Genomic DNA, 18299 nt, shown 5'->3' with positions numbered 1-18299 from the left:
TAATATTTCAATGCAGAAATATTGCATGCCAAGGCTGAAATTTTACTATTCAAATAGTTCAGCCAGCATACGTGCAGTATGCTGCCCAGTAAAAGCATTGCAACACATAAAACCAGTAGCTGGACCAATATATCTACCCCCTGTTTAAGAGTTTATAGGATCACTGCATACTGTATATAATAATGGAGTCCATGAACCAAATGTAACAACAATGTAGCTTTTCATCACAGGACAGAATACATAAATGCATGTATCTTCCTTTATAAATAGAGCAGTTCATTCTTGGCTCAAATAACAGAATCAGTCTCAGGGCTGAGTGGTGTTCCCCATGTACCCACAGAGACTTTAATAGAGGCACTTAAACTAGGTGCTACATAAAGTGTATAAAAGTGTCTTTCAATCATAAAGCAGATACCCATTCAAAGCTCCTTTGGTGGTAAAGGTGCATGACCAACCTGGTCCCAGATCAAAGATTGAGTTGCATGAACAAATCTCTCTCAGTCTTAGGGAAATTGCCTACTCTTTATGACTAAAATAGTTCTAATCAATAATAGAAGTCCCTCGTGGCTGTTTATGCAGTCTTATTATTGCACCTAACAGGATTTTCTGATCTCACATAGCTGCCTCAAAAGTGTATGACATTTCTTTGTGACATACTATGCTCTTATAGAGACTGACTGTCCAAAATAGCACCCTGTCAGCCCCTTATCCCAGTGGCCCTGTCCAATAACATGGATTCCAGGTCCCCACATGACCACTTACATTGCCTCGTCAAGTAATCAGTGGGCTCCTTCCCAGCTAAACAACTACCAATGGAGCATGGGAAGTCTACATAAAGCCATGAGGTTGTATTACCCTGATTCCACCACAAGATGGGGCAATCAAAAATACAATTTAAAGATAAACATATCTAACAACATCCTTTTATTTTGTTATTTCTCCTACTCCGGTTTCATGCATATTCAACTCCGCATGATTAACTTCAATGTTTCAAGATAATATTTTGTAATTATTCATTCCCCCCCCCAATGAATTTCGCTGCCCCAAAAATGTATTTACTATGGTATCATAATCTGTATACTTTGTAATAAACAGTCTTTTAGGTCACACAGTTATATAAATTATTTTATATTATTTGGAGTGAGAATTTTCTTTTGATATGATTAGTTATGAGGAAAGGTCTGTTGAAATCCTTTATACAGGTTCTTTGACATTAAAGTTGCATGTGTAGTATACCAGAGACTGCAGTAGTGGTTAGACCATACATCCAGTATGGTCATTGTCAAAAACTTTCCTGAATCTGGTGGCAAGCATTTTGGCAAGGATTTTATAGTCTGTATTACGTAAAGAGATTGGTCAATATGATGAACATTTCAAAAGGATCTTCTCCTGATTTGGGAATGACAACATGAGCAGTGTGCATGGCATTTGGGAAAGCAAAGTTGGTGTGACATTGGATATTTAAATACTGGAATCTTGGATTCTTTAAAGTATTGTTTGTACCGGTCTATCAGAACAACATCAGGTCTCGGGGATTAAGTAGGAAATGATTTGATGGCTATCTCTTCATTTGTAGTGATACATAGGATCGGAAGATTGAGATGGGCTAACAACTCTGTCAACTGACTGCTATCATGTGATAGTATGGGAGCAAAATGTATACAACAGAATTGGGAAAAAAACCTAAAGAATGTCCTCGGTATCCGTATCATTTGTTCCATCTGCCCTAACTATGCATGGTATGTTAGTGTGCGAAGGTATCTCAGCAACCAACATAGCTAATAATTTGTCATTTTTAACTCCCTATTCAAAAGGAAGTTCTGTATTAATTGTAATATCTTTATGCTTCAGAGATGAATAGCAAAAGTTTAAATTCCTATTGCTTTGCAAGTGAGAATTCAATTTCCTCTAGATGTTGCAGATTAAAGTGCAAAGTTAAAATCAGCCCTAGCAGTTTTAATTGGCAATATGTATTCATGCTGGTCTTAAAGGCTAGCAGTTTGGTCATTTATTTGCCAGTGTTGTTCCACCCTTGGGCCAACTACTCCAATAACCTAAGGAGCCTAGATTCAGTCAGGGTGGAGGCACCAGCTGGCATGGTTATTGCTAGAGTCCACTGTAATTGTAAATTCTGATAGTGCTTGATTTGAAAGACCTACTGGGAGATATGTGGCATTCTTTGCCCCTGAATCCAGTGCAATTATTTTTCAATTCTTTAGGTGAATTTATGAGTCATGAAGAAGCTGGAGAATACTCTTTAATCCGGGTAATTCTATCTCCACACTTCAGCCTATTTGGTTGCTTTCTCCCAGACACGTTGCTCCCTGTTATATATTCTGTTGGTATTGGAGATATCTAGGTTGAGATCTAGGGAAAGTCACCAGCAGTGATGATTTTGGAAGAATGGTATTGGGCAAGCTTCTCAGGGATAGTACGTAAAATCTAAAAATTGAATGGTGAAAGCCAAATGTATTTCCCCTGCATCTGGCAAAACATGTTGTATGTTGCAGACTGAAGATCTGATTATGCAAATGCCTCTCACATAATTAGAATATGTGGCATTTACTACTTTTTGTACCCATGGCCTTTTCAGAGATAGAATTTTATTGCCAACTAGGTTGATCAAAGGAGAAGAGCCAATGAGGTTTGTATGTTTTCAGAAATTTCAAAATTAGAGGTCTTTTTAACTTGGAGTTTGCTAAATACTACGTAATTGCTTACTTTGGTCTGTCTTGGTCTTTTAGGTTCTTTGCAAACTAACAAAATATACAGTCCCAGTTATTCAGCATGTAAATTAATAAAATGTAAAGTTCTGAATAACTTTGATAACAAAAAAATGCACACAGCACCTTTAATGAACAATTTACCACACTTACTTCTGCAAAGCAAAAATGTAAAACATGGCTGAAATGTGTGTGGGTGATTTTTTTTAAGTAAACAAAAAACTGATTCAAAGCCAAGAAAGATGAAAATGTACAGATGTATATCAGTATATAATGTTGAAAGCTGGCTTCGCTATAGACAGAACTCCCCCCCCCCCCAGAAAAGTCTTCTGTTGATTTAAGTTTACTGCAATTTAGATGCAGATTTCTTATAACTGCACAAAGTTCTCTCTTAAATTCACAGCGATGTGTTCCTTAACAGCCTCAATGTTGCAGTTTACAATTTTTTGTTTCATTGTTACTGCTGACAGGCAGCTGATGAAGTTAGAAAGAGAGGATTCCGGACAAGTGCAACTTAAAGCCCAACCCCTGGTAACTTTAAAAATTTCCCTTGCAGTGGGGCTGGGCTTACACTATAGGGGTTAATTGCTTGTTTAGGTCTAGGGGACACAAAAAAAGTTAGATTTACCTGATCCTTCACTCCTGCATGCTGTTAGACCACGGTCCCCCTATATTCCAGTGGTTTAAGTTCCTGTTGGAATGAAGATCAATGCATAGTCCATAGCTCTGCATTGAATGGGATAACACTAAGGGATAGCCCACCGCCACAGAGTGGGGAGTGCCATTTGGCGGGGAGTTAAGGATCAGGTAAGAAAAAGTGCTTCTCCTCTCCCCTAGACGAAAACAAGCAGTTAGCCCTTGCTGTGTTGAGCAGGGCAAGATTACCAGGTGAAAAAAGACTAAATAAATTAAGCTAATGCAGCCACAACATGTAAAGACTGGAAAGCCATAGTATATTATGTTTTTGTTCTTGAGTTTAGACATGCTTTAAAGATATATTCAATGAACAACTTGTACTTGCTTCCAGAGGTAAATGCAGTTAAATATAGGGCCATACATCTGCAACTGCGTGTTAAAGCATGATTAGTGTGTTCACTATATATGTTCATCATTGTATTAAGAAATGTAATACTTTGTCAATTAATTGTAAAACATTTTGAATCCATTGCTTTTCTTTGATGTTCTTCCATTTATCCTTTCACACTCACTATTTCCCCCCACAAAACTGAAATGTCAGTAAGAAAATTTTCATCTTATAACGTTTCTTTTTTTTCTTTTTTGTTGTCTTTTAGCATACGTTCCTGCAGAGGAATTAAAGGCAGCTGAAATTGATGAAGATAATGTAGAAGACGATGGTCTTTCGTTAGATGTCCAAGACAGTGAATATTTATTCAGCGAGGAACCAGACAACAAAGAGACTCAGAGCTATCAAAATTCTCCCGTCAGTAGTGCAACTAATCAGGATGCTGGCTATGGTTCACCCTTTAGTGAAGCAAGTGATCATCTAGCAGATTTTAAAAGTACTTCCTCTAAGGATGGGCAAGACAGGGAAGACAGCCAGAATGTGGACAACACATCTTACCCTCAGGACAGCTTGGCACAAATCAAAGCAGTATATACAAATTTGCTTTCAGAGTGCAGTTGGTCTACTCTGGCTTTAGATCTGAAAAAATCAAACTCAAGCTCCAATGCAAGCAAACAGAGTGAAAGCACAGACAGAAAGGCTAACTCTGATTCACCCACAACCATTACAAGCAGCAGCACTTCTACAAGTACTAGTGTTTGTATTAGTACAACTAACAGTACTAGTAGTAACAGTGGTTCTGGGTATGACTGGCACCAGGCAGCCCTGGCAAAGACATTACAGCAAACATCATATGGACTTCTGCCAGAACCCAGCTTGTTTAGCACAGTGCAGCTTTATCGGCAAAACAATAAACTGTATGGGTCTGTGTTTACTGGTGCCAGCAAATTTCGATGCAAAGATTGCAGTGGAGCCTATGACACACTGGTTGAACTGACTGTGCACATGAATGAAACGGGTCATTATCGTGATGACAACAGAGACAGAGAAGCAGAGAGGACAAGACGCTGGTCTAAACCTAGAAAGAGATCACTTATGGAGATGGAAGGAAAGGAAGATGCACAGAAAGTTTTGAAATGCATGTACTGTGGACATTCCTTTGAGTCTTTGCAAGATCTAAGTGTTCACATGATTAAAACGAAGCATTACCAAAAAGTGCCTCTGAAAGAGCCAGTACCGGCCATTACAAAATTGGTCCCTACAACTAAAAAACGGGCTCTTCAGGATATTGTTTCACCTGATTCCCCTGAACAAGCAGGAATATCCCCAGGGGGCATTGCAAGTGATAATACAAAGGACCCAAAAACTGCCAATCCATACGTGACCCCTAACAACAGATATGGATATCAAAATGGTGCTAGTTACACATGGCAGTTTGAGGCACGCAAGGCTCAAATTCTAAAGTGTATGGAGTGTGGTAGCTCCCATGATACTTTGCAGCAGCTCACTGCTCATATGATGGTAACTGGACATTTCTTAAAAGTGACCAGTTCGGCCTCAAAGAAAGGTAAGCAGCTTGTCATGGACGCAGTGGTGGAAGAAAAGATTCAGTCAATACCTTTGCCACCAACTACACATGCAAGACTACCAGCATCTTATATAAAGAAACAACCAGACTCGCCAGCTGCATCTCCACATTCTGATGATAGGAAAGATATTGAAAAGGAAAAGGCAACCAGTCCAGAGCCAGAAAGGAAGATTAAAGAAGAAAATGAGGACTCTGACAAAAATGAGCCTGCGACTTCTTACCAGTACCTCAGAGAAGAAGATTTAGATGACAGTCCTAAAGGTGGGCTGGATATTTTAAAATCACTAGAAAATACAGTGTCCTCAGCAATCAGTAAAGCTCAAAATGGAACGCCATCATGGGGAGGATATCCTAGTATCCATGCTGCTTATCAGTTACCAGGAACTGTAAAAACACTACAGCCAACTGTACAGAGTGTTCAGATGCAGCCTTCTTATGCCAGCAGTGTAAAATCAATGGCATCTGACCACAATGCCTTGATTCACTCTCCTGGAAGTTTAACCCCTCCACCTCACAAAAGCAATGTTTCTGCAATGGAGGAACTAGTTGAGAAGGTGACAGGAAAAATCAATATAAAGAAAGATGAAAAACCAGTAGAGAAAGAAAGGGTAACTCCTGTCAAGTCAGCATCTCCAGTGGCAAAAGAAAACAAAGACATTCTTAAATCTGAGGAAGCCATTTCTAAAGTTATAAAGAAAAATATAGAGGCTGAAAGTCCAAAGACAAAAAAAGAAGTCCCGTTAGAGCCCCATACACCAAATGGAACAGAGCCTCTTAAAACAAAAGTAACTAATGGATGCAACAGCTTAGGAATTATTACAGACCATTCATCTGAGCCATCATTTATAAATCCACTGAGTGCATTGCAGTCTATAATGAATACACATTTGGGAAAAGTTTCAAAACCTGTTAGTCCATCTTTGGATCCACTGGCAATGTTATATAAAATTAGCAATAGTATGTTGGATAAACCTGTCTACCCCACTACTCCTGTCAAACAAGTAGATTCTAATGATCGATACTATTATGAGAACAGTGATCAGCCAATTGATTTAACAAAATCTAAAAACAAACCTCTTGTTTCAAGCATGACAGACCCTGTTTCCCCACCTCTTAGAGAAAGCGCACTGATGGATATATCTGATATGGTGAAAAACCTCACAGGACGCTTGACACCCAAGTCATCTACACCATCTACTGTATCTGAAAAGTCAGATGCAGATGGCAGCAGTTTTGAAGAGGCATTGGATGAATTGTCACCGGTACATAAAAGAAAGGGTAGACAGTCCAACTGGAATCCTCAACATCTCCTTATACTTCAGGCCCAGTTTGCATCAAGCTTAAGGGAAACACCCGAAGGAAAATATATCATGTCAGACTTGGGTCCTCAAGAACGGGTACATATCTCTAAATTCACTGGTCTTTCAATGACCACAATTAGCCACTGGCTGGCCAATGTCAAATATCAGTTGAGGAGGACAGGGGGTACAAAATTTTTAAAGAATTTGGACACGGGACATCCTGTTTTCTTTTGCAATGATTGTGCCTCTCAGTTCCGGACTGCTTCAACATATATAAGTCATTTAGAGACACATTTAGGCTTTAGCTTAAAGGATCTTTCAAAGCTTTCTCTCAGTCAGATTCAAGAACAACAGAATGTTTCAAAAGTTATTACCAATAAGGCTTTAAGCTCAATAGGTCTTATTGACGAGGACTCGGGCTCCACATTCCAGTGTAAGCTTTGCAACAGGACTTTTGCAAGCAAGCACGCAGTTAAACTGCACCTTAGTAAAACACATGGAAAGTCCCCAGAGGACCATGTGATATATGTAACTGAAATGGAAAAACAGTAACATCAAGTCATGCAGCCAGGTATGCAAGTGACCACAAGAACATTGCACTAAACATATTCATAATACTGCACTAGGCCTGACCTGAGCCTCTGAAATCAGTCTTATTTTTTGTTGCTGAACTGCCTATCTGGAATTTTTTTTTCTTACACATATTTTATATTTATATTTATATTCTCTTTGTCTGATTTGTGCATGTTTCTTTTTTTGTGAGTCAATGTCTGACCTTTAATTTTCAACATCTGTTCTTGATGTTAAGCTATCTTTTGTAGAATGTAGTGGGAGACACCATTGAGAGACATTAATTTAACCACAAAGCAACACAAAGAACAATGACAAAAAAAAAAAACAAACATCCTAAAATTAACACGTTGCCATGACAATAAAGGTTGGAAAATCTAGTGGCGCCAAGTTAACCCTTTGAGCACTGCCATAGCATTTCTGTGCCTTTTCATATTAAATAAAAACATATTTAACTAAAGTCTATACAATTCAAACATTTAAAAATTAAAATATATTAGTTTAAAAATAATACAGAACTTAAAATTATGCATGCAGCCCTGGGATGAAGGAGGAACGCTATATAGTACTCTTAGGGTTACAATGCCACATATGTAAAAAAAAAAGTAAATAATAGTACAAAAGGAAGAACAAAATAGAATATATATCATATATACTGTACCATTAAGTGAGAGATATCCGAATGAAAAAAGATGTTTCACTTGGGCAAATTTCTGTATGCAAATATGTTATTTACATGTGTAGAACCTACTTCTTGTTTTACAAGATGAATATTACAGTTTCTAATTATTTGCAAATGTAAGCTTTGGTACAAGCTTATGTGTTCTTACAGCAGTGCTGCATTTTGATCTCTTTTGCTACCAGCAGGTTAACCATTTTGAGCATCAGAGGTTATCTTAACCACTTGAGCAGTCAGGCATCCAAGGGTTCAAATTTGTACATCACAGGTCCTTCTGCTGGACAAAATAATAGAACAGCCTGGGACAAATATTGGATTCTGTTTCCTGTAAATATAAGATAATAATTTAAGAGTACATGTTACAATATACCATTTGAAACAGTTCTGCTTTCTTTGTACCTTCTGGCTGTATGCTTTCACTTTGAACTTTTATATTGTCATTTTATATTCAATTCCTATGTATATAAAATGTAAAAAAAATCACATTTTTGAATAAAATTAAGTTCCTGAAGATTGACTTAAACTGAGAAATTTTACTGTCGCCTGCATCTTTTCAGATGCACGTACAAAAGAAACTGACAAAAAAATTGAAATAAATACAAAATAAAGTAATGCACTATGAATTATACATTTTGATGTTCTATCATTAATATTGTACAGTACATTTCGGTTCACACAATTAAATCCACTGTTTTCTCAAGTGTGAAATAAACCCACATGCAGTTCTTGATTTACATACATTGTCATGTCGTCATTATTGTGCCGTTAAGGTGTTATTCTAGCAGTAAAAGGTATTGCTTATGCAATCAACCAAGATAATTCTATTCAAAATCATCTATTCAGTATCTGTATCCTGACATATTTCATTCAGGCTATTTCCATTAACATGTTACAAACAAGTCACAATAGTTTCAGAAAGGACACATACAGAATTATTGCTGCCTTTACAATTAGTGAAGAGCATTTTACTCAAATGGTAAGTTCCTCGGTGGATTTGGAGGGGGTGTGTGTGTGTGTGGGGGGGGGGGGGGTTGGATTATGGCTAATACACAGAATTCTGAGCTCTAAAACTGCATTTGTTTCTTTACCTTCACAGGTGGAAAATAGTGAACACACGTGGGTGTTTTTTATGTGCTGCTGTTTTTAAATGGACTCAAGCATCTTTTATTGTAGTTAAATTTAAAGCTAACCTCCAGGAAGACCAAATAAGCACTCTAGATGAAATAAATCTATTTTCTACCTGCCAAATTATTTACACACTTCTGTACTGTCCTGTCTGGCAGGAGGCCTGATTTTTCTATGGTTCTGTAACACTTACAGGTCTCCTCTCTGCCCTGCCTGTGACTGCATAGTGAAAGGAGAAGCAGTAGAATCATGTTATATTTCTCTAAAACTCTACTCTCTTTTCCTATCAGTTTCCCTATTATCCTTATATTGTAAAGCGCTGCGCAAACTGTTGGCGCTATATAAATCCTGTATAATAATAATATTTCAGCACAACTGATTGTCTTATTGTTCTGTTTTTTTAGTCCCTAGTCTGAACTATGATGATCACCAAGTCAAATTCAGGTACATACACTACTTACATTTAAAAATAGATTTGAGGATGTATTAATAAATACAGAGCTGCATTAATTTGGTATTTATATCTACCTGGAGTTCAGCTATAATTTGGCATAACCTAGTCTGCAGTAAGGATCCAAACCCCTTGTTAGACCGCACAGTCTATTTTCATGTCCAGAGAAGCATTACAGGGTAGCAGCCTATGATTTTGTTGTTTGCATCCAATAACTGGATACCCAGGAACAGTGGTCAGTATGATCATAGAGGTAACAGTGTTGGAGGGACAAAACTAACCAAAGTGATGTAATACCATGAAACATTAAAGTATAACTAAAGGCATGGCAAAAACTTTTTTTCTAGATAGAGTGTAGAGAGATTTGAGCACATGTCTAGTTTTTATTGCTGTCTGTGGCCCCATTAGGAAGATATATCCTCCCTATTTATCTTGGTGACCATTATAACCAAACGTGAAAGTAAACCCCACATTTTAGATCTTAATCAGAACAGGAAAAAGAGGGTAAATCTTCCAATAGGGAGACTATTTCTGGTGACTACCAGGGATTCTTCTCACTTCCTGTTGTGATTATGGGACAAGAAGTGAAAGGAAATCATCCCCAATAGAGCATAGATTAAAAAAAAAACCTGACAAAGGTTATAATACTCCCTTACTTTATACAAGAAAAAAAAAGTTCTGTATGTACTTTAAGGTACATACAGTGTGTGCAATTCTTAATAAGCTACCTGACCCTTGGAAACTCTAAAGGTGTGGCACTTTATATTCAATGGCTAAAGACTACTGAAGCAACATCTCAGAATAATATATTTGACTTTAAAAGTGACAACAAAATCTGGCTTCAAATCTAGTAAAAATATTAACAATATGTGAACCAGGGGCGGACTGACCATTTGGAAACTAGGGCACTGCCCGAGGGCCCGGAGTCAGTAGGGGGCCACATGAGATGCCCCTGGAACCTTTTTCATAGGCTTTTTTGAGTTTGGGCAAGGGCACAGGGGCCCCATGATCCCCTATTGCCCCGGGGCCCCATGAGTTGTCAGTCCACCCCTGATGTGAACATAAGTGCATTTTAGAGCATTAATCCTTAAAGTTCCCTCCACTCATCGTGAGAATTCCCCTAATAGGATATAGTGTCCTAAGTCTCCAGGCTTCATTAAAATTGCTGTGTATCCTGTCCGGTAGTACATCTCCTGCCCAGACAAAATCTGTAGACCGGCCTTCAACTGAAGGAAGCAGAATCTATAGTGCATATCTCCAGGGGGAGTGGGGCCCCAGAATTTGGGCACACTGCAGAATTGATATCATGTGAGTTCTACAGCTTAGGCAAATATATCCTTTTAGAGAAATGCTCACTATGAAGCAAACGGGCACTGAAAGATTGGTAAACTTGCACTTGTGGTATAAGATCAAATTGAAAGGAATTGCTGGTGAAGGTTGCAAAATATTTGATGGTTTAATGTGGTATATGTAGTGTGTTTGGTATATTGAACGTCTCTTATAACTGAATCTTTTTACTGCATTTAGAAAACATTGATCAAATGAAGTTAGTGGAAGTTATCCTAATTTAGATTGAATTTTTCTAAATTCGCAGAAAACATGATTAAGATAAAATTAAAATAAATGATTTACAAATACAGTAGAAAATTCCTGTCAAATAAAAAATGAAAATTGACTTGTATGTGATGAGTCAATGCACATAAAAGTTGTAAAGATTCTGAACACTTGCTGTTTGAATTCTGTACTATCTGGGAAATTATTAAAAAGTGGAAATAAAGGTAAACTACTGATACCAAAGCAAGATCCTGGAAGAGGATGTCTGCCATGAATCTTCAAGAAGGTCTAACTCTCACTGGAGTAGGGGTAAGTCAGTCTGCTGGGCAGTGTTGCTAACACATATATGATATGCATACAATAAGCATCATAAAGGAACAATAATCAAAAAAATTCATGGCTGAAGACTGCAACACAATACATGAAAATAAGAGGATATCAATGTGGAACCAAGGTCTTTATTTTGGAAACAGTTCTCTTTTTGGCTACAACCACCAAGGTATGTTTACAGACAAAGCAGACTTAAAAAGAAAGGAGTTGCGAACATAAGGTGGAAGCGTATGCAGAGGATATGCTGTTCTACATTGTCAATCCTAGACTGACGTTACCTAATTTAATGAGACTATTAAAATGATACGGGGAACTGTCAAATTTGAAAATAAACCTTTCAAAACCTGAGATCTTGAACATTAACGTCTCAAAGGTAGAGAGGCAGATTTTGCAAAAAGTCTTTCCATTTACATGAAGGGAGAGGGAATTGAGCTACCTGGGAATAAAGTTAACCCCCTCAATAAATAAACTATATCAAGTTAATTATATACTTTTAATATAAAATAATAATTGGTATACGAGCGCTAGGTAAGAAAGTAAGCAGCTAGCATAAAGGTCAAACCTCCAATCCTCATAAAATGTGCATAATCGAAAATGCAGCCTTTTCTCAAATTATATATGTACTAATAACTAATAAAACAATGGTAAATGAAGTAAAATCAAGAACATGCGCTGTAGAGCACTAGAGTAAACGTGATAACAGTGTCTCACTATGACGCATAAGGTGCAATTGTGACATAAATATATAAACATGAATAAAAAACGTCCAATATGTAAATGGTGAACTCTGTGATTCAGGTGGATAGGAAAATGAGTGTATATTGCACTAACCAGATAGCGCAATTTATAAGCACATTTGAGTAAATAAACCACTCCTGGTCATCAGTATCCTATGGTTAACCTCGGGGATCATCTGGCATACGTCTGCACATCAGTTGATCACCCGGCTGCTACTCTCAAGGTATCCAGGGTAAATCCAATCCGGTGTGAATGGACCAGTATAAAACTCAGGAATCCACCTTAAATAGCTCATCACTGCAGTCCTCCCCACCATGCCCGTCCACCCTTGGCAGGCATGGGACCCTCCAACAATGAGGGATTAGATAGATAGGATTGAGTATATAAATAAGATGGAGGAGCTATACCACATAGATGAAGATAGAATGGAAAAATTCAGAAAGGATTTGATTAGGTGGTTTGATTTTAAGACATCCGAAAAATATCTTGAAATAATGGGTGCCCCGGTATTAGAGCTGGAGAACCAAACTGAATAAATGGATAGCCTTAAAGTGAAAAGAGCATATAGGGCTTAGACTGTGATTGGTAAAAACAGGTCAGGAAAGAAATGGAAAGAATTATGTGGACAGGGGTAATTTATTAGGGAGGGAGGGATAAGAGGGGATGGAAGGAGGGGTAAGGAAGTTAGTTGGATTGTTTTGATAATTGTATACTGCTGACTTATGTATTGAAATAACATTTAATAAAATATATTAAAAAAAAGGACTTGTAGCTTTTTTTCAGCCTGCTAAATTTAGCAATTAAATAGAGAACTATATATTAAATGTTGCAGAAAGAAGTAGTTTAGGGTTTATTTGTCACCCAAACTTTTTATTTTATGTTTTTGATGGGGAGGAGTTATAACCTCTGTCAGGTTTTAATTGTTGTTTTCTGTGCGTGAAAGATTCACACTTGCCCTTTGTCACCAGGACAGAATGTGATGATAAATCCAAAATAATGCAGTTGTCACCAGAACAAGGGGGAAAGGACAGTCTCCTACTGGGGACACCTGTCCTAGTGGCAACTAAGGGGATTTCCACTCACTTCCTTTTGTGTCTCCATGGCTGGAAGTGAGGAGAATCTCTATAAAGCAACAACAAAATAATATATAATGGGCATTAACAATTAACTAATCTATTCTAAAAAAGGTTTAGGTGTTAAAGCCCCACTAAACGTACTGTTTAAATCAGGTAAATACATTCCAGGTAAGAACAAACAGTCTGCAAAGTCTTATAGTTCCCTGAGTGGAAGCAGTGGTCTTTCTGCAGAGGTCCAACATGCCTCTGCTGAGTCGGAGCCAGAGCTCTCCAAAAAAGGAGGGGCATAAACTTTGCTGAATGCAGAGCTATAGATCTAACTCAGCAGGGGACATGTAGAACCTCTTTAATGCATCTGCTGATTTCACAAGCAAGGGTCCTTCTGTAGAGCATGCTAGTGGGGGGGGGGAGGGAGGCTTTTCTGCTCATGGCTGTATTGCATTTTTGCACATGGAATGTACTGTATTTAGCTGATTTAAAGATCAATTAGGCTTTAACCTCTCCATTATTGAGAAAATCAGCAAAATTGTATTGATTTGGGTTTCTGAGACATTTGACTGCCTTTCCTCATTGCTCCATTATAAATCCTAAAGAAATTTAGTGTTTATTCAAGATGAGAACTAGACCATTATTCTTATTTTTTTTTATAATCAGTACCCTTTTTCAAGGGTCTTGGGGGGGGGGGGTTGGGGGGTTTGAATTTCACTGCGTTGTAACAGATCGTAGCTTCAACTTAATGGTAGTGCAGAGCAAAAGGTCTGTATACATGTATGTTAATTGGGTTGTCCACCTCTGCTCCATGTATGCCTACAGTTTTTACAAGGACTCTTAGTAAATCATCATTCCTATACAATATAAGCAATGCAAAAGAATCCTGCATCTCATTTTTTTGGTGCACATCTTTTGGTCCACATTCATTGAATATATCAATTGGATGTGATTTACGAAAATGTGATGCAGAGTGAAGTACAGTGAAGTAAACGTAGGGGGGATCATGTTAATTTCACAAAACCATTCATGCTAATGTGGACCTTTTAATAAAGACTGTCCAAAGGAAAACCTTTTTTCATTTTGGATTTTTTGCCATCTGTGTCTCATTTTGGAGAGTTCCCTTACTTTTTGTCTCATAGACCCAACATGAAGTGGGAGGATTTCTTTTCAATGTGAGGGATATCCCTTCTTAGACAGTTTCATGAGAACAAGTGTCATCATTGAAATATATCTTCTCTATTCCTTTTCTTGCAGAAATAAGTACCTGACAGTGGTTTTAACTGCTCACCACTCTAAGGCCTGATGCACATAGATGCCTGGAGATATATGATGTAAAATATGAAAGTGTTACCCTGCTTGGGAAACATAGTTGGTGCACACAGCTGCCCATAGAAATCATTGGCTGTATGTGTGCATACGCTGGTACTTGTTTAAACACGTGCACTTGCACAGATGCACAACCCTGGATGCAGACGGTCTATGTCCAGACCATATGTCCGTACACGTGCACATGGTCACACAAGTACCAGTGTACATCCAATGATTTCTATAGCTGTACACAGCAGCTGTGGCTCTTAGAAATTTGCCCAAAGTTGTATGTCAAATAGCCCTAGGTACCTGTGTACATAAAGCATAAATCTAAAGAAATTTTGCAATATACTGTATATGAACAGTAACATTTTCATTTATATTAAAACACATTCCTTGTGCTCCAGTCCAGTGACTTTGTCTTGGCTGAGATAATGTCAATAGTCTGCTGCAAGAAGGGGGAAGCATTTTCTTATTCTCCTTGAACCTAGTGATGTGCCTGCAGCATTGTAACCTTGTGCGCTCACAGCAGGATTTACATAATTGCTTCATCTCTGAACCAGCATCTCAATCCAGGATGCAGATGTTGACCCTGGATGATGCCTGAACAAAGATGGCACCATTAATTACAACTCCTTTAAAAAAAAAAAAATCAGCTTTTTCTGTAAACATACCTTGGTGGTTGTAGCCAAAAAGTGTTAACTGTTTCCAAAATACAGACAGACCTTGATTCCAAATTACTTTCAGCTTATTTGGTTGTGTTGCAGTCTGCAGACATTAACTGTTGTGATAAAATTATTTATTTATTTTTTTATTTATTTCAGGTACTTATATAGCACCATCAATTTACGCAGCGCTTTACATATATATTGTACATTCACATCATTAATGTTCCTTTTTTTAAATTATATCTTTATTACATTTTTTTCCATACAAAATACATTTCAAACCAACATCAACTTATACAAAAAAAATCTGTACAATTTTCTGCCCAAATCGCCATTAATCAGCGCTGAGCAAACTATTGGCGCTTTATAAATACTGTATAATAATAATAATAATTAATTACCCCCATCCCCACTACTCCCTTCCCCTTGTCTTCTTCATCTTTCATTTTACTTCTTGATCTTCCTCCATCTTACCATTTCCACTCCTTATCTATTCCCCCTTTCTATTCTATTTTTCCAAACTTCTTATTTACTTTCTTTATTCCCTTATACTACAACCACTTTTATCTTTTTGATGTTCTGAAAATACACCAGCCTTCCCATACCTTCTTGAATTTTTCCATTTTATTCTCATCTATATGGCACAGTTCCTCCATCTTATATATGTACTGTATATACTCGACTCTTTCCATCCAATCTTTTATTTTTGGGGATTCTGTTGTTTGCCAATACTTAGGAATAAGGCTCTTGGCCGCAATTAATGTTCCTTTCTGATGCTTCTTGGGTGCATATCATATCTGTGTTACCAACACTGCCCAGCAGACTGGCTTACGACTACTCCCGTGAGAGTTATGGCCCGAACACGATAAGAAAATCGTAAAATTATTTCCGAGCGAAAAACACTCTGTTGATTATCTGATCATTAGTATAGTGCTCTTGACAGCTGATACCGACGACAAAAACTGAGGGTGCAAGCTAGAAAATAATCGAATAGAAAAAAACATACATGATCATAAGCAAAGAACGACCCTATACTTCCTCTTCTACGATGCTTATATGTAGCTTTATTTGCCTACGTTTGCCTTTCTCAGAGGAGACTTTTCTTACAATGCAGAACCGTTCCGACTACATCATGATGCACACTTTTGTGGAAAATCGGTTGATCAGTCGTCTGATTTTCTCATAGTGTATATTAGGCTTTAGACCTTCTTGTAGGCTCTTTGAAGAGATCCTCTTCCAAAGTCTTGCTTTGGTGTCAGTAGTTTACCTTTACTTCCACTTTAATGACATCCAAAAGAGTACAAACTTCAGGCAGCGAGTGTTCAGAATTTTTACAGCATTTACACACATTGTCTCATCGCATACATTTTTCAATTTTTATTTACAGGAATTTTCTAGTGTATTTGTAATTCATTTTTTTAAAATTTTGTCTTCAACATGTTTTCTGTGAATTTAAAAAAATTCAATCTAAATGAAAATAACTTCAAATAGCTTTATTTAATCAATGTTTTCTAAATGCAGTAAAACATATTCAGTTATACAAGGTGTTCAATATTCCTAACACAAAACAACTGTTAACAAATGATACTAAACAGAGAAGGGTTAATTGCCATAATACATTCACAAAAATCATATATATCACGCCACTGAATTTTTTTTTTTAATCCTCTAAGTACCCTATTCCTACTGCACTGTTGTGTGGTCACATGGTCTTTCCCTGTTCTTTGGAATCTGCAGGGGAAGTTGTGTGGGATAAGTTTTTATTACTCTGCTGATGTATGCTCTCTTCAGTGTGAGTCTGTGTCTGGCCAGCTTGGATTGGGGCTGCACCGGTCACATGACGAAAAAAAAGAGCAATTCAAATAAATTATAAATATCAAATAGCTGTTTTACAGTTCCCTATAAATCTTTTTCGAACATCAAATGTGTATTTTTTTTTCATTAATATAGTATAGGCAGAGTCAAAGTGGATTGACACTAGTTTTTATTTTGTTCAGATGGCATCCAAGGCTCTTTTTTACTTTACAGGTATTAGCAATTACATTTGATGTATCTTATACTGACTTATATTAAAACTAAGCATTTTTATGAGTTTCTTAGTGAATGTAAGCAATCAGCATACCATATCCCACCCCATAGTGTTTAGCAATAGGAGGACATGAAGGAAGAGGGAGGGAGAAGAGTGTCATTTACCACTGTGTATATGCCCACATGTGTGACTCTATACTCATGTGGCCTGCACTGAAATGTGAGCATGTTCCGTAGAGGACACCCGCTGGTCTACACAATCTCAGGCTGCCATGGGAACACAGAGAAAATGGGAGGGACAGCTGAAGGAAAGATCAACCAGGTATATTTCACTCTACACAAAACAAATGCTTTAGTGACTTTTTCAGTATTCACACTCTGATACATTAGCATAGTTCATAGTCTGGGTTTAATAACACTTTAAACATCAAATATTTTCCAAGGTGCCCCACTAATACCTTTCAATTTGGTAGTTGTATGTTGCACCTGTCACTCCTGGCAGAGAAAATATGACCGTATTGTACACTATATGGCCATTTGCAGCAATGCGCTCAAAGTCTTACAAGGAGCAAACTTCCTAAGCCATTTTAACATTTAGGAAGAACTCGCCAAGTATACTATTAATTGCAAACCCTCTAATCCATCCAAGGAGGATGCAAGTCACTAAAGGCTCAATCACACCAGCAGCTGCATTACAATGCAGGTATGTGGTGCAGTGGGACCAAGATCAACACAGTACTGATGAGCTGAGCTCAGTGCATCACAATGGGATTTATTTACTAAAGCTGGTTCACTCAGAAACTTGTGCATTTCTGCAGGTTAAAAGCTGATTGGCTACCATGCACAGCATCACGAGAATCTGAGTGAACCAGCTTTAGTAAATAAACCACACTGTTTCCTTTTTCCTTTTTTTTTTTTTAAATGAGCTTTATTGAGATGTCACATAAAGTTAATTTGCAGACCGCATAGTGCAAGGTAGCGGATTGCTTCGCACTTCATGCAGTACTTTTTTTTTCAGAGTACCATGTCCATACACCACGGCAATGCAGTGGTGTGAATGGGGCGCATAGGAGACAAAGCATTTTGCCTTGTCTATGCGGTGGGACTGCACTGGAATACAGTATATACAGTATATAGGGACCCAG

The 18299-nt window shown here is 37.7% G+C and overlaps 1 protein-coding gene across 1 annotated transcript in view; it reads left to right on the top strand.

Annotated features, from left to right (window-relative positions):
* Window positions 1-8619, top strand: part of TSHZ1 (teashirt zinc finger homeobox 1) — a 166207-nt gene extending 157588 nt beyond the window's left edge. Inside the window, exon 3 of the mRNA XM_089682370.1 lies at window positions 4016-8619. Coding sequence (XP_089538496.1) covers window positions 4016-7188 — 3173 coding nt within the window. The 3' untranslated portion in view covers window positions 7189-8619. The remainder of the gene's footprint in view (window positions 1-4015) is intronic.
* Window positions 8620-18299: the final 9680 nt, after the last annotated feature.

The sequence above is a fragment of the Staurois parvus genome, unplaced genomic scaffold, assembly GCF_062004578.1.
Source record: "Staurois parvus isolate SC_StPar_1 unplaced genomic scaffold, SC_StPar_1.0 ptg000287l, whole genome shotgun sequence".
In the NCBI taxonomy this organism is placed as follows: domain Eukaryota; kingdom Metazoa; phylum Chordata; class Amphibia; order Anura; family Ranidae; genus Staurois; species Staurois parvus.
The sequence above is the reverse complement of the archived record's forward strand: the minus strand, read 5'-3'. Positions and strand labels throughout refer to the sequence as shown.